This window comes from Zalophus californianus, chromosome X (genome assembly GCF_009762305.2).
Source record: "Zalophus californianus isolate mZalCal1 chromosome X, mZalCal1.pri.v2, whole genome shotgun sequence".
Lineage (NCBI taxonomy): Eukaryota > Metazoa > Chordata > Mammalia > Carnivora > Otariidae > Zalophus > Zalophus californianus.
Genome location: NC_045612.1, coordinates 65,050,446 through 65,075,955, shown reverse-complemented (window position 1 = coordinate 65,075,955; position 25,510 = coordinate 65,050,446). Strand labels below are relative to the sequence as shown.

The window sequence follows — 25,510 nt, the reverse complement described above, 5'->3', positions numbered from 1 at the left end:
ATTTTATTTATTTATTTGAGATAGAGAGAGAGAGAGAGAGCACAAGCAGTGGGGAAGGGGCAGAGAGATTCCCTGTTGAGCAGGAAGCCCAACATGGGGCTCGATCCCAGGACCCTAAGATCATGACCTGAACCAAAGGCACTCGCTTAACCAACTGAGCCACCCAGGCACCCCCTTTTGTTCTTCAAAAGAAAACAATATGGGGCACCTGGGTGGCTCAGTCAGATAAGCATCTGCCTTCAGCTCGGGTCATGATTCTAGGGTCCTGGGATTGTGCCCCATGTCGGGCTCCTGTGCTTCTGCCTCTCCCTCTGCCCCTCCCACTGCTTGTGTGTGCTCTCTCTCTCTTTCTTTCAAATAAATAAGTAAAATCTTTAAAAAATAAATAAAACAAAATGCTATAGATATTGAATATACTGCAGAGAAAATGGCCTCAACATATACGTAAAACACAACTATGGGGGAAAAATACTAAGCACCAAGAGCAAAAAACTGATACACTAACTGAGCTGAAAAGCATAGAATGCAAAAACTCCAGGATCTATTACACATGATAGAGAAAGTCTGAGTTTGTGTGGGGTACTGATATTCCCCAGGAAAAGATGCCAGTTTTAAGTTCCTGGACTCCATCTTTAAAGGTGGAAGTCTGACATTCCAAACCTAATTTGTCTCTATAAGGAAAAGGTCTTATTCTTAAGGAATTTGGGCCCCAGTCAACAAATTGGAAAGGATTTGTACTTCTTTTTTCTTATAAGAGGGCTTTTTGGCAGCCTTTGAAATCACACCACATTAGGTAGCCACCTACACTCAAAATCAAAGCCAACACTGGAGTGAAGCCCTGGAGACTGGTTTAATTTTCCACTCTACTCTTGCTCTTTTTACCAGACCTCATAAAGTTGCTTTACTCCTTCACTTTTGCAGCCTATTAATCCTATGAAACAGTGGATACGGCACACTCACAAAGAGAAAATTGCAAGAAAAGGACTGCAAAAAAGTGAAAACAGCCAGAAGGACCTGGTTATATTGGACCTTACTTTATTTTATATAAACTTGGAAGCTTTTAACTTTCCTTTAAAAAATCCCCACTTTGTCCAAATTTTGATGTCTGGTCTGAAACACCAGATGAACATTCAGAAGAGTGGAAGAAAATCCCCACAGCCATGTCAGCACTGAGAACAGGAAATACATACAATTTTCCCACTGCACCATAACTTGTGATTTTCTCATCACATCTACAAAGTAAAAATATTCGATATATAATATTTAAAATAGAACTTTTTAAAATGGTGACTTATATTTTAAACCTAAAGTTAGGATACATACACCCAGAGTTGTAAAAACAGGAGACACTGATAGCTAGTTAACTACATGTAATTCTAAGCTGTTTGCTCATTGTTTTATAGTACCTATGAAAAGTGATTTACTACTTTCTCTTATATTTTAACCACGTATAAATAAAGACTTGAGACCCATTATGAGCCACAAGTTAAATAGTCAACAATATGGAGCTGTATTCAAATTGTTTACAAAATAACATAGCATATATGAGACATAAAGGGATCCTCCCATTATATTAAGCTCTGGCCTAGATGTTCAATAAACTTAGTTGAATATAATTGAGTTCTTACTACATGCAAAATAGCTGTGTACTTTAGTGGTGGAGGTTCATATACATCAATAAAACATGGTCTTTGCTGGTAATGAGCTCACAATTTTGTGGAATGAATAAGAAAAGAAAGCATATTTATAATGCAAAGTGCTATGGAAGTTCATAAGTGGGTATGATCATAATCAGGCAGAGGATAACAAAAGCTTTCATGAAGAAGGTAGCATTTTTTTAAGAGTGGCCTCAGGAGATGGGCAGGACTTCGATAGGTAAAGAGGGGGATATAGCACTTTAACGAGAGGGAAAATCAAGAACCCAGGGAATGGAGATAGGAAAGCACAAAGAATGCCTGCAAGGACCTAGTTTTGGTATGGAGCTTAAGAAAATGATTAAATTGATATTGATGTTGCCCTTTATAGCTCAAGGAATACTCTCAGATTTGAAGGCTCTCAGATTTAGTTCTCTTTTTCAAGAGATGTTTCAAGACATGTTAAAATGTAGCTACCTTGGCTCTATCCTTTGGAAGTTAAGATTTGTTCCATCTGGAAATACTCATTTTTAATATGCACTCCAGTTAGTACAGAGACCACATTTTGAGAAATACGGCTTAAGAAAAAGTGAAAGAATAAAAATAGACAGCTTTAAATCATGTGTATAAGAATAAGACACTAAGAGATAGGAGCTGTATAAGAACAAACTAACATTTTTTAATGGATGGTAGGAGCAAGGAAGTGGATAGTGGCCAAAGTCTTGTTAATTATCAGTGCAAATTTTAATAGCATCTGAGGTTGCCAATACCAATTGGTGTGCTTTTGTCTCCAGGATATGAAATGATTACAAACAGGATATCTGAGGAAAGGCAATGTGACTGGGCATTACTTACTGGTAATGTGAGATTGAGTAATGTACTCCTTCCTTGCTGTCTCCTGGTAATTAAAAGAGTACTAGTCAGAGTAACAAGGTGCGCTATCTGTTGAAAAGGAAATGGGCTTCAGATCTCAGCAAAGACATTTAGACCCAGCTAAATGAAAGAACTTCCTGGCAAAATGGCAATGTTCACAATAACTGCATTGTCTGTCCACACAGAGTTATTTCCCCCCCTTTATGAAGTTGGCTTATGAGGGAATCATAGGAGGTACCAAATATAAGAAAAGTTGGGAGACTAACTGAATGTGGTATCCAAGCAGAACACCCTTCTTTAAAATAAAAATTCTGATTGAACTTTCAGTAGGGCAGAACTGGTGAATTCCCTAGGAGAATTAGCCAGGCAAAACTTTCTAAAGTATTTTCTTACTGTGCTGTAGTCAGCTCTTTACCTAGTTGCAGTGGCCAGACAGGTTTTCTGGAAAGATTATAAGCTATTTGACTTTGAAGATCTTCAAAAGTGAAAAATAATCCCTGATATTTGCTATGTGTGCTGATGAGAATCAAGAAGAAATTTTTGCTCTCTTCAATCCAAAATTTTGATTACTTATGTGTCATAGTAGTAGTATTGCCTCCCATATACATATACACAGCTTATTCAGTTCCACATTATTTGCAGTTACTTGAAGCAGTAGGTCTTGCCTTTTCTTGGCTTACTAAGTATGTACCTAACTAGAACTCTAAAATAAAGTTGGCTTTTGGGTAAGTGGTTGCCTATGACCTATGGTTGCTGGACAGAATTCCACATCCCAAAATAAAGTCTTTACTTGCCACTAATATGTCTTAAACACCTCCATTAAAAATTAGGTCATTTGATGGTTCAATATTTTTTAATGATTCACTTTCTTTTATTAAAATATAGAAACACATGTTGATGGTTAAAAGTCTAGCATCTTCATAGATAGTAGTAACTTGTTAAGAGGAAGTCTCAGTAAAGTAACACAAAAAGTTATTACTGGTATTCATTTGAATCACATTTTTCCTGGATAAGCAACCAAAGACATAATATTTTTGGAAAATACTCTTGAACCATATCATGAGTGAAATTTAGTAAAGCTTCAGGTTTAGCTAAACATAAATATTCATAAATGAAAATAATAACTTCTCATGAGAACTCCATATAAAATAGTTTCTGACCTGTAGATTGCTGGGAATCAGGCCAGATTTAGGCCATTAGTTTCATTTTTTTCCTCTTTTTTCTCTTCCCAAAAAGAAGTAAGTAAAATTAAGGAAGAATAGTCTCCTGAAAGCAAAAAATACTTTGATCAAGGAGTCTGGCATGTTTCTTCAAATATATATCTCATTCAAACTGGAGTCTGTTTCAGTGCCTGTTATAATATGGATTCTTTCCTGAGAAAGGAAAATCTCATAAAATAGTGGCATGCTTTGAAAAAAAAAAATGCCTCCTTCATTTTTTTGATCTCCATTACTCTTAGATAATGGGAAATTTATATTCATTATAGAACAGCTAAGTAGGGTTTTTTTTCCATGTTGGAAAGCCTTTCAGTCATCCCAAGCAACTTTTCCTACTAGAAAATAATGTTATTTAAACAAAGGGAAAATATGGTCAGCTCTCCCAGAAGAAGCCAGAGGAATTGCAAGGGAGATATTCTATTCAGGAGCATTTCAAGGTCACAGGCTAGGATATACATATGAAAATGAACTTAAATGTGGCCAATGACAGAATAACCAACAGGAAAATTATAGACTTTGGGAGGGTTACTTTGATTTCACTTAACTTAAGCAAATATGTTCTTAATATTTTAGTTGTTTCCTTTTATTTATGTTTATAAAGTACACTGTAGTTCGCCTACAAACACACTTTTTTTTTAACATTGTGTGGCAATTACCATTCTGCCTCACTAGAAAATAAGTTCCAAGAAGACAAAGATCATGTGTCTTTTTCCACCAAGACTGGTGTATGGCAAATGTTGATGGTAGATGTTGAATAAATATTTGGGTGAACCATCACATTCCAAACATGGCTCTAGGTGCTCCAGGGCATATAAAGGTGTTTAAGCCCAAACCCCTGACTTCAAGGAATTTCTGGGCTTGTTTTGGTAGGGTGGAATAGGCAGGGGAACAGACGCATAAATAAGACACAGATACAAATTACTAACTAAAAAGCAGAGTAAGTTAAATACTTTAAGAGAGATATAAATGAGGATTTGAAAAGGGGGTTAGCATAACAGTGCTGAGTTAATCACAAAAGTTTCCATGAAGACAAGGACATTTGAGCAAAGCCTTTACAAATAGGTAGGACTGATATGCAAAAAGACAATATTCCAGGATGAGTAGCATAATATGCAGATGTTTGTGAAAAAAACAAAAATGTCAGTTTGAACAGTAAGGAGCTCAGTTTGGCTGGAGTAGTGATCAAGGCAGGGAAGTAATGGGAGACAAAATTAGAGGTAGAAGGCACTGTATTTAAGGAAGCCATTGATTACAAGACTATGCACTTTGTGATTTGATGGGTAATAGGGAGCCATTAATTCTCTTTAAAAAGTTCATCTCAGAAAAAAAAGAATCTGATGGTATTATACACAATAGAGTAGGACAAGATATGGGATAGGGAGATAAATTCAGTAATAAAGGCCTGAACTAGAGTAAAAACAATGCAAATTTCAAAAATGGGATCGTTGTGAGAAATAATGCCATTGCAGAAAATAGTATCAGTCATAATAATTCATGTTTATTATGTACCAGACACTATGCTAAATATATTACATATAGTAGCTCAATTAATTCTCACACTGATTCTGTAGGTTAGTTACTATGATTTTTCTCATTTTACCAATGGAAAAATGAGGGCTCAGAGAGGTTTAGTGATATACCCAGGGTCACAGAGTTATTAACTGAAAGAGCAAGAATTTAAACCCAGGTCATTCTAACTTCTAAACATACATTATTTCCCTCATAGTATGCTGTCTCCCTCTCAGAAACTTGTTTGGAAGTGGAGGACAATTGGCAAAGAGTCAGTGTCTCCAATACTTTGAGACAACCTGGGAAAATATTGATGAACTTAATAGCAATAAGGAAGTCTAGAGCAGAATCAGGTTTGAGGTTTTGAGAGATGATAATTTTTGTTTGAGAATGTTATCTTTATAGTCAAATACTTTTTTATTTACTGGAAATATTTAATTCAACAAATACTGAGCACTTTGTGGCTTGCACAGTCTTTGGTTCTAGTATACAGCAAATACATACAAGAATTCCTGTCCTTGGACTTTACAGTCTAGTAGGGAAAATATATAAAAATAAAATAAATAAGTAAAAAAACACAAAGTATGTTAATTATGATTGAAAATGGGTAAAATAAAATACTGAAGGAGATGGGGAATGCTGGAGGAGAGGTGCAGTTTTAAATAGAAAGGTCAGGAGAAGCCTCATGAAAGCTAACATTGAGGTAAAGATAGGTAAAGGAGATGAGTGAATGAAACAAGTGAATAACTGGGCTAAAGCATTTCAGGCACAGGGAACTGCCAATTCAAAGGCTTCAAGGCAGGAGTGTACCTGGTCCATTCCCCTAACAGCAAGAATGGCAATGTGGCTGGAGCAGAGTGCAAGAGGGAGAATGTCAGGAGGTGAGCTCAAAGGAGTAATGGGGCCAGATCATGTAAAGAGATTTAAGCCATTGTTTTTTTTTTAAGATTTATTTATTTATTTGAGAGAGAGTAAGAGAGGTAGAGAGAGAGAGAGAGAAAGTGGGGAAGGGCAGAGGCAGTGAGAAACCCAAGCAGATTCCGCACTGAGCATGGAGCTCAACACAGGGCTTGATCTCACAAACTTGAGATCAGACCTGAGCTGAAACCAAGAGTTGGAAGCTTAACTGACTGCACCATTCAGGCACCCCAACGATGTAGGTCATTGTTAAGAACTTTGATCTTCCTCTAAATGAGAGGAAAAGTTATTAGGATGTTTTTATCAAAGACATGACATAATCTAACAAGATAAGACCTTTTAAAAAGATTTTATTTATTTATTTAACAGAGAGAGAGAGAGATGGCTAGAGAGGGAACACAAGCAGGGGGAGTGGGAGAGGGAGAAGCAGACTCCCCGCTAAGCAGAGAGCCCGACATGGGGCTCGGTCCCAGGACCCTGGGATCATGACCTGAGCTGAAGGCAGACACATAACGACTGAGCCACCCAAGATAAGACATATTTTGAATAAATATTAAAGATAACTTCATGTTCATGTGTTGAATTTAGAGGTGATAATGAAACATTCAAGAGAAGAGTTCTTATATATAGTTGGAAAGAGAGCTACAGCTCAAATGAAATATAGATTTAAGAGTCATTGCCCATGATAGGGAAGATGGATGTACACTAGAGGTTGACTGGATGTATATTTGTATAAACTTCTAATGTCTATTCAGTGACAATAGAAGACAGTGACTTCTGTATAAATAGTTAAAAGGAGATTGAAAACCCAGGGCTTTTGATTGTTTGGTCTGCCACCCGATTTTGCCTGTCATCCAAAACCACTACCTGTGCAAATATTATAAAGATGTATTTCAGTTTGAGAACTAAACAATCTTTAATTTTAATCACTTTCAGTATTGATGTTATTCTTTACAGCTGTGCTTCCTTGTATTTTATAATGCCATCTCTCTACTTTGTCCTTACCTAAAAAAATCTCAAGTATTTAACCTCTTCAATCAGTTCATATCATTCATCAGGACTTTTAGTTAAAATGAACACCATATCTTTGAACAAAACATGCTATTTTTCTTACCAAGCAATTGAGGCAAAATAATAACAAAACAATTCCTTCAGGGGCTGAATCAAGCACACTTTAAAGCCCATATATTTGATAATATAAAGCAGAATGTTTAATAATTCCTATTTCATTTTTGTTCTTCCCACATATCTTTAAAGTTGATTAAATCCTCCCAAATTTCAGCAGCCTTAAGGCAACTCTCCAAGTCCCTAAGCTAAAATTTGTTTAGCTCAGAACAAAGGTCATGGATCCAGCTGAGTCAACTATCTTGGAATTTTGATTCTCTCTACTGGTACTATGGTCTGTTATCTTGGATAATTGAAAGGTGACTAAATGACCCATGTAAATGAAGTATTTAAAGAGAGGTTTGTTACCCATTTATTTTCAGACATCTGAGAAGGATTTTGACCAAGTCAGTGGCCCCTATAATGATGGTTCAAGGAAAAATGCTCAGTCAACTATATCTGAATCATGTGGGAAATTTTTAAAAATATGAATTTGAAGCCTTATATACTGAATCAGAATCTCTGGAGGAGACACCAGGAAACTTATAGAAAGCTGAATTTTTTTTAATTCCATCAAATGAGTCTGAAATGTGGTTTGTGAATCAGTGGTCTAAATCAGAACCTTTCAAATATTAATAATCATAAAAATCACCTGTGGCTCTTGTTAAACTACAGAGTGATTCAGCAGGTCCTAAGTGGGGCCTGAGTGTCTTGGCATTTCTAACAAGCTGTCAAATAAAGTTGGTTCATAGTCACAGACTATATTACCTTTCAGGTTACTTCTAGCTATACTTTCCTGTGATTCTAAAGTAACTTGTAGAAATTGACTTGTCCCCTTTACTTACATCAGAATTTTCCTTCAAATGAACAGATTTTTGTACACATGGACTTTTTGTTTTCTTGTAAGAAGTGTGAGACAATAATTCAATTATTTGTTTTTTCACTTGCAGCTCTGCCTTTGTTTCCCACTTTTTAGCTTTCAACACATAAATGAAAAAGTCTCAGAAAGCTGATCTATCCAAGTTAAGCACCTCTGAAGAACTGCGGACTCACTGAGTACTAAAGCAAACCTTTCTTCTATGTGAGGCAATCATAAGAAAAAACAGCCTGTCAAACACCTGTAAAGAGATGGCTATCATCATATGGAAATTTGAAGAGCTGCTATGTGGCACATTCATGATTCAAATGGGAGAGAATCAACTGTCATGATGTCCCAGAAGGCCTTATAACAGTAACAAAAGGGAAAAATTATAACAGCTTGTTATCTGTGCTTGTACACTAGAGTTCAGTGTAATTACTGTAAAAAAAATCCAAGGTGAATATGCAAATAGTTCTTTGAAAAGCCCCAAAATTATGTGTAGAGGCTCAGACCAATGCAGTAAAAAGGAGTTTATTTTATACTCACTCTCTCCAATCCACTGATATTAGGTCTTTTAGAAAGAGTGGCAGTTAATTGTGAATTTATGTTTTGAACCACCATTTGGCGAAGACAGTTGCTCTGGAAGGAAATATGCCTGCTAATGATACATGTGCTGGGCCAGATGGATATAAGACAGATTTTCGATATTTTATCTATGCAGTGACATATACTGTAATTCTTGTACCAGGTCTCATAGGAAACATATTAGCTTTATGGGTATTTTATGGCTATATGAAAGAAACCAAACGGGCTGTGATATTCATGATAAACTTAGCCATTGCTGACTTACTACAAGTTCTCTCCCTGCCACTGAGGATCTTTTACTACTTGAATTATGACTGGCCATTTGGGCCTGGCCTCTGCATGTTCTGTTTCTACCTGAAGTATGTCAACATGTACGCAAGCATCTACTTCTTGGTCTGCATAAGTGTGCGACGATTTTGGTTTCTCATGTACCCCTTTCGCTTCCATGATTGCAAACAGAAATATGACCTATACATCAGCATTGCTGGCTGGTTGATCATCTGCCTTGCCTGTCTGCTCTTTCCTCTCCTCAGAACCAGTGACGACACTTCAGGCAACAGAACCAAATGCTTTGTGGATCTTCCTACCAGGAATGTCAATCTGGCCCACTCTGTTGCAATGATGACCATTGGCGAGTTGATTGGGTTTGTCACTCCTCTTCTGATTGTCCTGTATTGTACCTGGAAGACAGTTTTATCACTGCATGATAAATATCCTGTGGCCCAGGATCTTGGGGAGAAAAAAAAAGCCTTGAAGATGATTCTAACCTGTGCAGGCGTATTCCTAATTTGCTTTGCACCTTATCACTTCAGTTTTCCTTTAGATTTCCTGGTCAAGTCCAACAAAATTCAAAGCTGCTTAGCCAGAAGGGTGATTCTAATATTTCATTCTGTTGCCCTCTGTCTTGCTAGTCTGAATTCCTGTCTTGACCCAGTCATATACTACTTCACCACTAATGAGTTCAGAAGACGACTTTCAAGACAAGATAGCATCCAACTCCATGCAAAATCCTTTGTAAGCAACCATACCACTTCTACTCTGAAAACTGAATTATGCTAAATTAAAACAAAACCTGAATGTGGTCTGAAAATGCAAGCCACTGGAAAGTAATTACAGGAAGCACTCACAGCTTTTCATTTAACTCTATCTTACCTACATGAGGAATTTGCATCTTTATAACAGAACCTGTTTAAAGCATTGTATTCCACCATCACTGTTGTTGACATGTCCATGTAATAATTTGTTATTAAGTCAGGATTTAAACTGTAAAACTTCAGTGACATTCTATATATATGTACTCAATTAGAGTCATCAGTTTTATGTGAACCTAAGACACAGAGACTATTAGCTTGGGCTCATCATAAGCACTTAGTTTTGCTGCAATGGACACTGAGACTCTGTATTTAGAGGCAATGTAGTTGTCTATCCATACTAGTAATCACAGTTTATATTCAAATACCATATTTTGAGTGTATTTTAACTAAGATGGACAATATATTATTCTGTGAAAACAAAGTGGGATAAACATGGGACCATTTTCATCTCACACGTGTGATTATACTTTAGGGTTTGAAGACTCAAATAACTGTTTTCTTCATTTAAATGTCAATATGAAACATCATCTGTCACACTTATTCATAAAATGAAAATCTGAACTCAGGCCTCTGGTATGTTTAAAGTAAGAACAAGAAACAAATTCACATACAGTAACCTCTATGATTATATAAGATGTCATATTGAATCCACCCAGGTCAGATAGCTCTCCAAAGTACATACAATGTGACCTAAATTGCCTCTATAGGTCCAGAAGACAGCAGATAAGTGACAATCACAGTTCCGGTTCTCTTAAACTATTTCTAAAGAATTCCTATTGAAATGTATGGACTTACCTAATAGAGGGAGTTTCCACCATGTTTCTAAAGTAACACTGAATATCTCTGACAGGTTACTGCACTTTTTGAGCCTATGAAAGATGTAGTGCACTAAATAATTACTAAGCTGAGGCCAGAACAAAAAAAATAAATGGATAGGTACACCTCTTAAAAGCTTCACCACGTTGTATTTCTTAATTTAAGAGGCGACTGTCAAGCTGCCTTCATGAACTGAAGGCAGCCAGGCATGTGGACCGTAGAGTCTTCAGAAATTTTTCTGGTCCAGCTTCGCCTCAGTCATATCATTGTGAATCCTGCACAGCCTACCTCCCAGCAGCTAAGGAAGGAGATTCTTTCACCTTTTTGGGGAAAAAAAAACTGCAAAAGATTAATTTTGGTAGCATTGGACTCCCCTTACAGTTATTTGCCTGTTACCTGTTTGGTACTAGTATTCAGGTAGCAGACCCAAGATATGAGTCATAATTAAATCAGAGATCTAAAATATTATGGTACTTTGAAACATGTTTTAGCAAAAAGCTCTAATTTAAAACGATGGTCTACTAAAAAATCTGTGTGCTATATAATAAAGACACATGCTACTTCTCATCTGGAAGGAATGTAGAAATCAACCAAGGGCTCCATCATATTTTTATAGGAAAGGAATTGTTTTAGGCACACAGTTATGATACTAAATGATTGGGGGGAACTGGTAAATCAAAATTAATTCTAATATCTAAGAGGAATGGAAAATTTTCTAATGTTTTCTCTAGACAAGTATTGATTTTGCTTGTACTTTGTTATTAAAATAACACCTTATTAGAAAACGGACTTTGTGCTGCTAGCAATAGTGTTTATCTCATTATTCATTGTAAGTTATGTATTTTGATGTGTTATATGATTTCTAAATGAGTGTTAAATTGTGTTTTAAAAAGAATAACTGTAACTATGTCTGGTCTGTTTGCTTTAAAGTGATTTGTGTTTGAATATAATTTAGCATTGTAATGGGATCACAAGTAATAATTTTGTGGGTACTTATATTTGTCTATACTATAATTGTTTACTATTTTTTAGATTAGCATGGATTACACATTTTAGGGTCATTTTGGGATACCAGAGATTTAATTTTATTAGCATATTAATGTTACTTTAAACATATCTATTTTTTTCTAAAAAGGAGAGGAAATATTTCTAGGACATTAATGACTTTCCTAGAGGAATGTTTGAGGGGGTTAGAGCCCATTTATTATGTGGTCCAGAAGGCCTTGCAGATCATTTACATCACTGGGGGAAGGACAAGTGTCCTGTATTGTTATGCTGTGTAGCTAAGACCATCACTTCTCCCCAGGTCTGCCCATAGGTTTGTATTAAGTGTTGTAATTTACTTCATTTACCCCTCTTCCCCATCGATATGTTTTTCCTTCTGTCCTATTCGCTTGTTCTTCTAGTCAGTAATCTGATCAATTTATTCATACTAAGGTGCTAGTGACTTGCCCAGGGTTATCTGAATTCAAGTTTTAGGGATAAACCATAATTCAAAGTGTTAATACCTTACCTTTAATGGAAGGATGAAAGACACTGAAGAAAACTGGAGGGGAAGATTTTTTTAAGAAAGTGGATTTTACAGCAGTGTCTTTCAAATTATATATAGTAAGTGATCGCCTACTTTGCTTACCATAATTCTAAGAAATATATCCACTATCTATATATTGATCATCTATCTATCTAATCACAATATTTCAGTTTCTCACATCTCTGCTTGTTTCCTTTTTCTTTTTGATTTTTCCCCTTCCAACCCTGGACTTTATTTCCAGAAGAAAAGCATTGCTTTTAGGAGTAGGAGGGATGTGCTACTGTAGCTGCCCTCTGGACAGCAGTCTCCTCTCTTGAGTTTCTCTTTTCCTTGGAAAATCTTCTTTTTGAATCTCCCATTTATCACTGTCCGGGTTCAATGAAATCAAGGTGCAAAAAATAAGCACCCTCAACTATAGTAATATACAATTCAAGATAAATAAACTCACATTTCCTATATAAAGTTTTTTTGAGTTCTGATTCCAAAACATACACATAATTTTCCAAAAACAGAGATTATGAATATGGGGTGATTTCCATGTTATTATTATTGTCATTATTGTTATTGTTATTATTATTATTATATTCAAATGGTTTTTATGTTTTCAGTGTCATTCAGGTAAGCAGCTAATTCTATTAACCCTTAATTCTATACAAAAGGAACCATCTGCCCTAGAAACAACAGATCAAGCTACCTTGATCTGAAAGAGTACATAAGTGGAACTTTTGCGTAACTTCATTTTTATATCATCTTTCTGTTTTTACTTCCAAGACACTGTGAAAATGTTACACTTGGAATTTATTTACATCTGTAACTTATAATTTGTATTTTAATAATAAAGATGGTCTCTGTAATTACATATTTTCTGTTTCCTGAAATCAAGGTATAATTAGTGACTTTTTCAGAAAATGATACACTTGAGTATTTTTTTCAGTATTCTCACACACATAGATAAGTCCCATGAGGTTTCACTCTCCCTTTCTCTCCCTGGAGAGGTGCATTCTATTCTCAAATAGAAAGATGAAGAACTTCCCCCCTCTTACTCCACCCTCTGCCATCCACTTCTCCCACAGATAAATTCTTTACTATCCACACCCTACTAAGATTATTACTCACACTCACTTGTTGACCAAGTTTATTTGAATGACAATATCCTATATTTTCTAGAATATAGTTTATGGACAGAAAAGAAGATGAAATGACAGAGGGAATGTTTTCTCTTTAGTCTTAAGGGTTGTTAAGACCTGATAGTCTGATTTGTTTTGTAGTTTGCCAGGAAAAAAACCCCATAATTTTCCATTGTCCCCATCTACTCTTCCAAAAACAGTCTAAAAACAAACAAACAAAAAAATGCAAAAACAGTACAATTGTCTCTGGCCCTCTTCTCATCTCAGTTCTCTTTCTTCCACTTTAGCAACTCCCTCTTTATCTTGCCTATATCCTTAGTGCTTTGGTGAGGCCCGGATATCTTCTGTAATAACCAAGTTGTTAAGAATTATACATTTTGAACAAACTGAGGGTTTCTGGAGGGGAGATGGGCAGGGGACGGGCTAAATGAGTGATGGGTACTAAAGAAGGAACTTGTGATGAACATGGGGTGTTATATATGTGATGAATCACTAAGTTCCACTCTTGAAACCAATATTACACTAACTAGAATTAAAAAAAAAAAAACCTTAAAAATAAAAAAAATAAAATAAAGGAAAAAGGAAAAGAAAAAAAAGAATTACACATTTTGGCTACTGCAGAAATAATTTCCTAGGAAGTAGTAAAAGTGGGGCACCTGGGTGGCTCAGTGATTAAGCATTTGCCTTCGGCTCAGATCATGATCCCAGGGTCCTGGGATCCAGCCCTGCATCGGGCTCCCTGTTCAGTGGGAAGCCTTCTTCTCCCTCTCCCACTTCCCTTGCTTGTGTTCCCTCTCTCGCTGTCTCTCTCTCTCTCTGTCAAATAAATAAATAAAATCTTTTTTTTAAAAAAAAGGAAGTGGTAAAAGCTTTTCTAAAGAGAAATCTCCAATTTTTTGGTAAACATGAAGAAAATAATGGAATATAAATATGAGATCTGACCTATGCTTCCAATGCCCTCAAATCACATATACACATTTTTCTGTGCCTTCCTAGAGTCAGACCAGAAGTAACTTTACTGCCTTCACTACATAGTTGGGGGGAAGGAGTGAGAGATAAACTCTCAAGTAAATGTAGCTCTTTTTACTTACTTATTCCTCAATTATAGAGGATGTGATGTGTGGGAAACAAGGTAGTGTACTGTAACTTTCTTAAATTTCATTAACCATTTCCTCATTCGAACTTCCTCACTTACTTGATTTTGTCAAGACCACATTTCTTCTTCTATTTTTTCTTGACTAAGTTTTATTTACCTAACTCCTTACTACACATCTGCTAATTCCTCTATAAGCATAACTCTTATTTGATGCCTTACCTTTGCCTTCTTGAATCTCTTCAAAGAATAATAGAGCAACTGTTCTTTGGAAAGGGGGAACTGTCATTAGACTTATCACCCTGACCCCAGTGTTTTCTTTTTGTAAGGGCTTCAGAAGCAAAGTTCAGAGGCAAACCTAAGAGTTTTTGCTCTTCAAAGTTTGATTCTGGGCATAACAAGAAGATTTTTTTCAGCCTTTTCTATGCAATATTGAATATCCATAACTTGTACAATGACAAGCATCATTCATACTTTTAAAAATGCTAATCTAATAATGAGAAAAAATACATAAACAAAAACAGCTTAAAACACTAATGGTCCAAGTATTGGGCTCAAGTAATGAAAGCATGAAAGAAGTAGCCTTACCATAAGACACCCACCATGCTTGCATAAAGTTCAGGTCATGATCCCAGAGTCCTGGGATCAAGCCCCACATCAGGCTCCTGCTCAGTGGGGAGCCTGCTTCTCCCTCTCCCTCTGCCATTCCCTCTACTTGTGCTCTCTCATGCTCTCTCTGTCAACTAAGTAAAAATAAAATCTTTGAAAAAATTTAAAAAAAGTAAAATATGTAATACTGGGTTAAAAATGGTGTGAAATCACAATACTGCTCTATGTCACTACATGAGCTTAACGTTTTTACTTAGATGCATATAAGTCTGTGTGTAACTGTGGAAAAGTTCAAATATATTCAAAAGAGGAGCAATTAGTATAATGAACCCCCATGTACTCATTATTCAGCTTCCATCAACATCAACACATAACTAATTTTTTCTTATACCTGTACCTATTCTCCTTACTCCATATTATATTAAAGTACACTTTGTACATTATATAATTCCATCTTTAAATATTTTAATAAACTATAGTACTATTTAAATGAACTATTCAGTATATGATCAAAAGTGGTTAAAGATAAATGATTTTAGATGCTTTCAGTAATAACATCAAACACTAAATTTAAACAAATATAAGAATTTCCTTTTGATCAATATGAATAAGTCCCAACTAAGATAAAAATTTCTATTAACTTGACTCTGTTTTCCTTAGATGAGCCTTCAACTGCAGAAGTATGGTAGAGACTTTATCCTGCAAAGGTATCCTTCTTATATGAAGGAGAAATAAAAGTTTTCTCAGACAAACAAATGATGAAGGAGTTCACCACAACTGGACTTGCCTTGAAAAAAATGTTAAAAGTTCTTCAAGCTGAAATGAAGACACTAATTGGTGACAAGAAAACATACAAAATTACATGACACACTGGTAAAGGTGAAAAATAGACAGTCAGACTTAGAAAACTGTAACTATATTAGGATGGTGTGTTAACACCACAACTACAGTATAAAAGTTAAAGAAAAAATAATTAATGTAACTATAACTACAATAAATTGTTAACAAATACATAACATAAAAGAAGTAAGTTGTAATATCAATAATATAAAAGAAAAGAATAAAAGAGTGGAGACCTTATAGACATTCAAAGATAAGTTTCTATCAGCTAAAATGGACTGTTTTATCTATTGGACATTTTATTTTTATTTTTTTTAAAGATTTATATTTATTTATTCATGAGAGAGAAGAGGAGAGAGAGAGAGAAGCAGAGGGGGAAGCAGGCTCCCAAGGAGCAGGGAGCCTGATGCGGGACTCGATCCCAGGACCCTGGGATCATGACCTGAGCCAAAGGCAGACGCTTAACCATCTGAGCCAGCCAGGCACCCTCTATTGGACATTTTAAATAATGTAATAAGCAACCACAAAGCAGAAACCTAGAGTAGATCCACAAAGACAAAGAAAGGGGAAACAGCACTATGGAAATTAACCAATTTACAAAAATACACAGAGATAAAAGGAAAAAGAAACAATGGAAATACAAAACAACCAAAAGTAAGATGGCACTAGTAAGTTCTATATATCAAAAATTATCCTAAATATAAAGGCATTGAACTTACCAATCAAAAGGTACACAATGGTTGGGTAGATTTAAAAAAGTCAACTGTATGCTGCCTAAAAAGGGCCAGTTTCAGATTTAAGGGCTCATATAAACTCAAAGTGAAGGGATGGAAATAGATATGCTATAAAAGTGGAAACCAAAAGAAAGTAACGGTAGCTATATCAGACAAAATAGACTTTAAGCCAAAGAAGTAACAAGAGATAAGGAAAATCATTGTATAATGATAAAAAGATCAATGCATCAGAAAAATATGGCCATCGTATATACACACCCAACATTGACGTACCTAAATATATTAAGCAAATGCTAGCAGATCTAAAATAAGAAATAAACAATAATACAATAACAGTAGGGTAATTCAACATTTCACTTTCAATAATGGATAAAATAATATAGACAGAAAATCAACAAGGAAATAATGGACTTGAAACATACATTATACCAAATTGACCTAACAGACATGTATAGAATATTCCACCTAAAAAAAGCAGAATACACATTTTCAAGTGCACAAAGAGCACTGTCAGGGATAGATCATATGATAAGACAGAACAAATCTTAGCAAATGTATAAAAGATTGAAATCATACCTTTTTTTTTTTACCATAACGGTTCAAAACTAGAAATCAAAATGAGGAATGCTGGAAAATCTGCAAATATGTGGACACTAAACAACACACTCCTCAACAACCAACAGATTAAAAAAGAAATCAAAATGAAAATCAAGAAATACTTAGAAACAAATGAAAACAGAAACATAACTTACCCAAACCTATAGGATGGCACAAAAGCAGTTCTGAAAGGGAAGTTAATAGTGGTAAGTATATATATTAGGAATAAGCAAGATGACAAATAATCTAACTTTATGTTTAAAGGAGTTAGGGGGAAAAAAGCAAATTAAACCCAAATTTAAGGGAAAGAGAAAATAAAGATTAGAGCGGAAATAAATGAAATAAAGATGAGAAAAAAAAGATCAATGAAAATAAAAGCGAGATTTTCAAAAAGATAAACAAAATTGACAATATTTTAGCAATACTGAGAAAAAAGAGAGATGACTCAAACAAATAAAATTAGAGATGAAAAAGGAGAAATAAGTGACACTACAGAAATACATAGGATTATAAGAAACTACTATGAACAATTATACCCAACAGATTACATAACCTAGAAGAAATGGATAATTTCCTAGAATCATTCAACCTACCAAGACTGAACCAGGACAAAATAGCAAGTATGAACAAACCAATAATGAGTAAAGAATTGAATCAGTATTCCGTGCATTGCTGGTGGGAATGTAAAATGGTGTAAACACTGTGGAAAACTATACAGATGTTCCTCAAAAAGTTAAAAATAGAAATACCAAATGACCTAGTAATTCCACTGCTGGGTATTTACCCAGTAAATTTACCCAAAGAAAACAAAAAGACTAATTTGAAAAAAAAATATAGGCACCTTGGTATTTACTGCAACATTACTTTCAATAAACAAGATATGGACACAACCTAAGTGTCCACTGAAGATGAATGGATGTTAGAAGGTGGAGGAGAGACAGTAAAATGTCCTCCAGACTGAGAAGCCATTTTGAGACCAAAAAAAAAACAAAACAAAAACAATGCAAGTCACTCTATACTGTTTATAGAATTTTGTTCAGGATAATTTACTGATGGGTGAATGGAGCAGACAGATAATTCAGACACTAAAGCAACTACTTTCTGCCCAAGTCCAGACCTTAATCCACAGCTTTTATACAGCAAGAGATATTCTGGTGAGATCAAAGGATAATCTAAAATGGCACCTTCTGCACCAGTCATGTCTACTAGTTATCTGAAGTGTTGCTTTCTGTGCATCACTATAGGGAAGATCAGAACAAGCCTTCTCACATTCCAGTCACAGTGTACGTTAACTTCCAAGGTGCCTCAAACACACAGCCCTGAGGGAGGTTATCACATGGGCATAAACAAGGTGAAGGGCCAAACATGGAGTCAGTGTTGTCAGCAATCTTACAATGGATAAAGAAGATGTGGTACACACACACACACACACACACACACACACACACACACACACACACACAGTAGAACACTACTCAGCCATAAAAAAATGAGATCTTGCCATTTTGCAACAATCCAGAGAATATTACACTAAGCAAAATTAGGTAAAGAAAGACAGATATCATTATTTCATTTATATGTGGAATCTTAAAAACAAAACAAATGAAGAAACAAACAAAATAGAAACAGACTCATAAATACAGAGAACAAACTGGTGGTTGCCAGAGGGGAGGGAGGTGGGGGATAGGTGAAGTAGGTGAAGGGGATTAAGAGGTACAAATTTCCCATTATAAAATAAATAAGCTATCAGGATCAGAAGTATAGCATAGGGAGTATAATCAGTAATATTGTAATAACATTGTATGGTGACAGATGGTAACTACACTTAATCATGGTAAACATTGTGTAATTTATAGAATTGTCAGATCAGTATGTTGAACACCTAAAACTAATATTACATACATTGTATGTCAACTATACTTCAATCATAAAAAAAAAGTTCCAAACACAGACACCCCCAGGACCAGATGGCTTACAGATGAATTTTACCAATAACTTAGGGAAGAATTAATGCTAGTGCTCCTCAAACTCTTCCAAAAATTTAAGAGGGGAATGCGAAACTCATTCTATGGAGCCAGCATTCCCCTGATATGAAAGTCTGATAAGGACAGTACAAGAAGGAAAAAAAAAACTACATCAAAATAAAAAGCTCTGCACAGCAAAGGAAACAACCAACAAAACAAAAGACAACCTATGTATGGGAGAAGATATTTACAAATGATATATCCAATAAGGCGTTAGTATCCAAAATATATAAAGAACAGATAAAACTTAACACCCAAGAAACAATCCAGTTAAAAAATGGGCAGAAGACACAAACAGACATTTCCCCAAAGACAAATGGATGACCAATAGTCACCTATAAAGATGTCCAACAACACTAATTATCAAGGAAACACAAATTAAAACCACAATGAGATATCATCTTACACCTGTCAGAATGGCTAAAATCAAAAACAATAAACAAGTGTTAACAAGGATGTGGAGAAAAAGGAATCCTCATGCACTGTTATGGGAATGCAAACTGGTGCAGTCATTATGAAAAACAGTATGGAGGTTCCTCAAAAATTAAAAATAGAATTACCATATGAAAAAACCTATAGACTAATATCCTTGATAAACAAAGATGCAAAAAATCTCAACATATTAGGAAATTCAATTTAAGAACTAATCAAAAGGATTATATACCATGACAAAATGAGATTTATCCCTGGGATGCAAGGATGATTTAAAATACTCAAATATCAAATATGAATCCATTTGGGGCAATTGAACTGAGTGGTTCTGTAGTCACTTCTCAGAGACCAGTAGCACTTGCAGCATGGCTGACCAACTGACTGAAGAACAGACTGCAGAATTCAAAGAAGCTTTTTCACTACTTGACAAAGATTGTGATGGAACTATAACAACAAAGGAACTGGGAACTGTAATGAAATCTCTTAGGCAGAATTCCACAGAAGCAGAGTTATAGGAAATGGTTAATGAAGTAGGTTCTGATGGTAATGGCACAATTGACTCCCTGGAATTTCTGACAATGATGGCAAGAAAATGAAAGGCACAGTAAAGAAGAAATTAGAGAAACATTCAGTGTGTTTGATAAGGATAACAATGGCTATATTAGTACAACTGAGCTTTGCCATATGATGACAAACCTGGGAGAGAAGTTAACAGATGAAGTTGATGAAATGATCAGGGAAGTATATATTGATGGTGATGGTCAAGTAAAATATGAAGTTTGTACAAATAATGACAGCAAAGTGTGAAGACAATGTACAGAATGTGTTAAATTTCTTGTACAAAATTATTTATTTGTCTTTTTTTTGTAACTTATCTATAAAAGGTTTCCCCCTAGTGTCAAAAAATATGCATGTATAATAATTAGGAATTCATTCCTTCATGTTTTCTTCCCTAATCTACTGTCATTGTCCTGAAACCTTATTTTAGAAAACTCTGGATATATCTAAACTCTTCTACACATCTAAACTTAGATGGAGTTGGTGAAATGAGGGAACATCTGGATTATGCCTTTTTAAAAATAATTTCCTTTAGGAACTGTCAATCATGTTGTTGAAATGTGGAGTTGTGGGGGCAAAGATGGCAGAGGAGTAGGAGACCCTATTTCAACCAGTCTCCTGAATTGAACTGGATATCTACAAGACCACTCTGAACATCCACAAAATCAGCCTGCAATGTAAGAAGATATATCTGGAGCTCTACAAACAGTGTCTCCAGTGGCTGGCCTTGAGGTATGAAGCAGGGAGCCATGATTCCACGGGCAAATATCAGAAGATAAATGGAAGGGAGAGGGAGCTGCCATAGCACTTGAGCCAGGAAGGTGAAATAACACAGGAGCAGTGCAAAAGCATCCCATGCTGGGGACCAGGAACAGACTCGCAGACTGGTAGTGGTGGAGAAAGGACTTTAGGGCAGCCCCCTGGACTGAAACCTGGAGCTGCGGGGGCACCATGTGAACTGGGGGTGGCTGACGGTTTTAGAAAGACAAAAGGGAGAGACGTGTCTGGACCCGGAGGCGAGGGCTGGGAGTGCTGCTGTGGGGCGCACAACCCAGGATGCTGCGGTTTTAGCAGCACAGACAGAAACGGAGACAGTGTGGCCTGGAGAGCTCAATGAAGAACAGACTGCAGTCTCTCTGTTCTGAGGCAGAGGTTTGGAAAGAGTCACTTCTGCTCTGACTCTCAGAAGAGATGCAGAAAGCCACCAAGGAAAGCCACCAGAGAACAAAAGCCCCCAAAACCAGTTTTCACTGAGCCCATTGTCCCCCGACAGGGGGCAGGGCAACTCTGCCCAAACAGGGTTGCCTGAGTAATACTGTGGCAGGCCCCTACCCCAGAAGACAGGCAGGAAGAACAAGAGGCCAACAACCCTAAGGTCCCTATAAAACAGTGCATCTTGCTTGGGTTGTGGTCAATAATTTGGACTCTGTACATTGCTTCAACCACCCCTCAACAGAAGACTAAGAGGAGGAACCCCCAAAATAGGAAAGACTCGGAGACTGTGACTTCAGCCACAGAACAAATGGATATAGGTATAAGCAAGATGTCAGAAATAGACTTCATGGTAACAGTTATGAAGACAATAGCTAGAATGGAGAAAATGATTAAAGGCAACATAGAGCCTCTAAGGGCAGAAATGAGAGCTGATCTGGCAGAACTTAAAAATGTGATCAATGAGATACAATCTAATCTAGATACTCTAACAGTTAGGGTAAATGAGGCAGAAGAATGAATTAGTGATCTAGAAGACAAACTGATAGAAAAGAAGGGACAGGAGGAAGCCTGGAACAAACAGTTTAAAATCCATGAAAACAGAATTAGAGAAATAAGTGATGCCATGAAATATTTCAATGTCAGAATTATTGGGATCCCTAAGGGGGTGGAGAGAGAGAGAGGACTAGAAAATATATTTGAGTAAATCATAGATGAGAACTTCCCTAATCTGGGGAATGAAGCAAGCATTCATGTCCTAGAGGCAGAGAGGACGCCTCCCAAGATTAAGGACAACAGACCAACGGCCCAGCATGTAATAGTAAAACTTGCAAATCTCAGAACCAAGGAAACCATCTTAAGGGCAGTTACGGGGGAGAGATTCCTTATGTACAGACAGAGGAACATCAGAATAATGTCAGTCCTCTCCAGAGAGACCTGGCAAGCCAGAAAGGGCTGGCAAGACATATTTAGGGTACTAAATAAGAAGAAAATGCAGCCAAGAACACTTTATGCAGCAAGGCTGTCATTTAGAATGGATGGAAAGATACAGAGCTTCCAGGACTGGCAGAAACTGAAGGAATATGTGACTACTAAGCCGGTCCTACAAGAAATATTAAGAGGGGTTCCATAAAAGGAGAAAGACTCCAAGAGTGATATAGAACAGAAATTTACAGAGACAATCGATAGAAACCAGGACTTCATAGACAACATGATGACAAAAAAAATCATATCTTTCAATAATCACTCTCAACATGAACAGCCTAAATGGTCTCATAAAATAGCACAGGGTTGCAGACTGGATAAAAAGACAGGACCCATCCATATGCTGTCTACAAGAGATTCATTTTGAACATAAAGATATATCCAGACTTAATGTGAAGGGATGGAGGACAATCTTTCATGCCAGTGGACCTCAAAAGAAAGGTGGGGTAGCAATTCTCATATCAGACAAATTAGATTTTAAGCTAAAGGCTGTAATTAGAGACACAGAAGGACACTATATCATACTTAAAGCGTCTATACAACAAGAAGATCTAACAACTGTAAATATCTATGGCCCCAACATGGAAGCAGCCAACTACATAAACCAAATGTTAACTAAAATAAAGAGACATATTGATAATAATGTGTTAATTGTAGGAGACCTCAACACTCCACTCTAAGCAACAGACAGATCACCTAAGAGGAAATCAACAAAGAAACAAGAACTTTGAGTGACAAACTGGACCAGATGGACCTCATAGATAAATACAGAACATTCCACCCTAAAACAACAGAATACTCATTCTTCTTGTACCCACATGGAACTTTCTCCAGAACAGACCACATACTGGGTCACAAATCAGGTCTCAAACAATACCAAAAGATTGAGATTATTCCCTGCATATTCTCACACCATAATGCTTTAACACTGGAACTCATTCACAAGAAAAATCTTGGAAGAAATTCAAACACTTGGAAGCTAAAGACCACTCTGCTTAAGAACGTTTGGGTCACTGATATGAGGAATTCTTAAGCTCGGGAAACAGACTGAGGTTTACTGGAGTGCTGGGGGGTGGGAGGGATGGGGTGACTAGGTGATAGACATTGGGGAGGGTATGTGCTATGTTGAGCACTGTGAATTGTGTAAGACTGTTGAATCACAGACCTGTACCTGTTAAACAAATAATACATTATATGTTAAAAAGAAGAAAAGAAGAAGAAGAAGAAGAAGAAGAAGAAGAAGAAGAAGAAGAAGAAGAAGAAGAAGAAGAAGAAGAAGGTAGCAGGAAGAGAAAAATGAAGGATGGAGATCGAAGGGGGAGATGAACCATGAGACACTATGGAATCTGAGAAACAAACTGAAGGTTCTGGGGGGGGTGGGAGGATGGGTTAGCATGGTGATGGGTATTAAAGAGGGCATGTACTGAATGGAGGAGCACTGGGTGTTATACACAAACAATGAATCATGGAACACTACATTAAAAACTAATGATGTAATGTATGGTGGTTAACATAATATAATAAAATAAAAAAAGAAGGTTTGGGTCAACGAGGAAATCAAAGAAGAACTTAAACATTCATGGAAACCAATGAGAATGAAAACACATTGGTCCAAAACCTACGGGACACTGCAAAGGAGGTCCTAAGGGGAAATACATAGTCATCCAAGCCTCACTCAAAAAATAAGAAAAATTCCGAATTCACCAACTAACTTTACACCTTAAATAACTGGAGAAAAACAACAAATGATGCCTAGGCCACACATTAGAAGAGAGATCATTAAGATTCGAGCAGAGATCAATGAATTAGAAACCAAAAATACAGTAGAGCAGATCAACAAAACTAGAAACTGGTTCTTTGAAAGAATTAATACCACTGGCCAAACTTACCTCCCCCCAAAAAAGAGAAAGGACTCAAATTAATAAAATTATGAATGAAAGGGGAGAGATCACGACTAACACCAAGGAAATAGAAACAATTATTAGAAATTATTATCAACGACTCTATTCCAATAAATTAAGCAACCTGGAAGTAATGGATGCCTTCCTGGAAACCTATAAACTACCAAGACTGAAACAGGAAGAAATTGACAACCAATAACCAGTAACAAGATTGAGGCAGTGATCAAAAACGTCCCAAAGGGCTCCTGGGTGGCTCAGTTGGTTAAGCGAATGCCTTTGACTCAGGTCATGATCCTGGAGTCCCGGGTTCAAGTCCCGCATCAGGCTCCCTGCTCGGCGAGGAGCCTGCTTCTCCCTCTGACCCTCCCCCTTCTCGTGTACTCTCTCTCTCTCATTCTTGCTCTCTCAAATAAATAAATCTTAAAAAAAAAAAAACCTCCCCAAAAACAAGAGTCTAGGGCCTGATGGATTCCCTGGGGAATTCTACCAAACATTCAAAGAAGAAATAATACCTATTCTCCTGAAGCTGTTTCAAAAAATAGAAACAGAAGGAAAGCTTCCAGACTCATTCTATGAAGCCAACATTACCTTGATCCCCAAACCAGGCAAAGACACCATCAAAAAGGAGAACTTCAAACTAATATCCCTGATGAATATGGATTCCAAAATGCTCAACAAAATCCTAGCTAATAGGATCAAACAGTATATTAAAAGGAACATCCACCACGACCAAGTGGGATTTATCCCTGGGAGGCAAGGGTGGTTCAACATTCGCAAATCAATCAATGTGATAAAACACATGAATAAGAGGAGAGAGAAGAACTATATGGTCCTCTCAATTGTTGCAGAAAAAGCACTTGACAAAATACAGCATCCTTTCCTGATTAAAACTCTTCAGAGTATAGGGATAGAGGGAACATTCCTCAAGTTCAGAAAATCCATCTATGAAAAACCCACAGCGAATATCATCCTCAAAGGAGAAAAGCTGAGAGCCTTTCCCTTCAGATCAGGAACAGGACAAAGATGTCCACTCTTGCCACTGTTGTTCAACATAGAACTGGAAGTCCTATCAACAGCAATAAGACAGCAAAAAGAAATAAAAGGTATTCAAATTGGCAAAAAAAGTCAAATTCTCTCTCTTCACAGATGACATGATACTTTATGTGAACAACCCAAAAGACTCCACCCCCAAATTACTAGAACTCATACAGCAATTCAGTAATGTGGCAGGATACAAAATCAATGTACAGAAATCAGTT

The 25,510-nt window shown here is 36.4% G+C and overlaps 1 protein-coding gene and 1 pseudogene across 9 annotated transcripts in view; both read left to right on the top strand.

Moving 5' to 3' along the window:
• The window catches only part of GPR174 (G protein-coupled receptor 174), a 76,783-nt gene extending 63,796 nt beyond the window's left edge, over positions 1-12,987 (top strand). For 6 of the 9 annotated variants that reach the window (XM_027609401.1, XM_027609399.1, XM_027609402.1 and 3 more), the window contains one exon: positions 8,206-12,987. In XM_027609401.1, coding sequence (XP_027465202.1) covers positions 8,766-9,758 — 993 coding nt within the window. In that variant the 5' untranslated portion in view covers positions 8,206-8,765 and the 3' untranslated portion in view covers positions 9,759-12,987. The remainder of the gene's footprint in view (positions 1-8,205) is intronic. The other 3 variants (XM_027609404.1, XM_027609400.1, XM_027609403.1) reach the window with 1 other exon arrangement.
• A 6,974-nt stretch (positions 12,988-19,961) lies between these two features.
• On the top strand, positions 19,962-20,749 carry LOC113930427 (annotated as a pseudogene).
• The last annotated feature ends 4,761 nt before the right edge of the window (positions 20,750-25,510 follow it).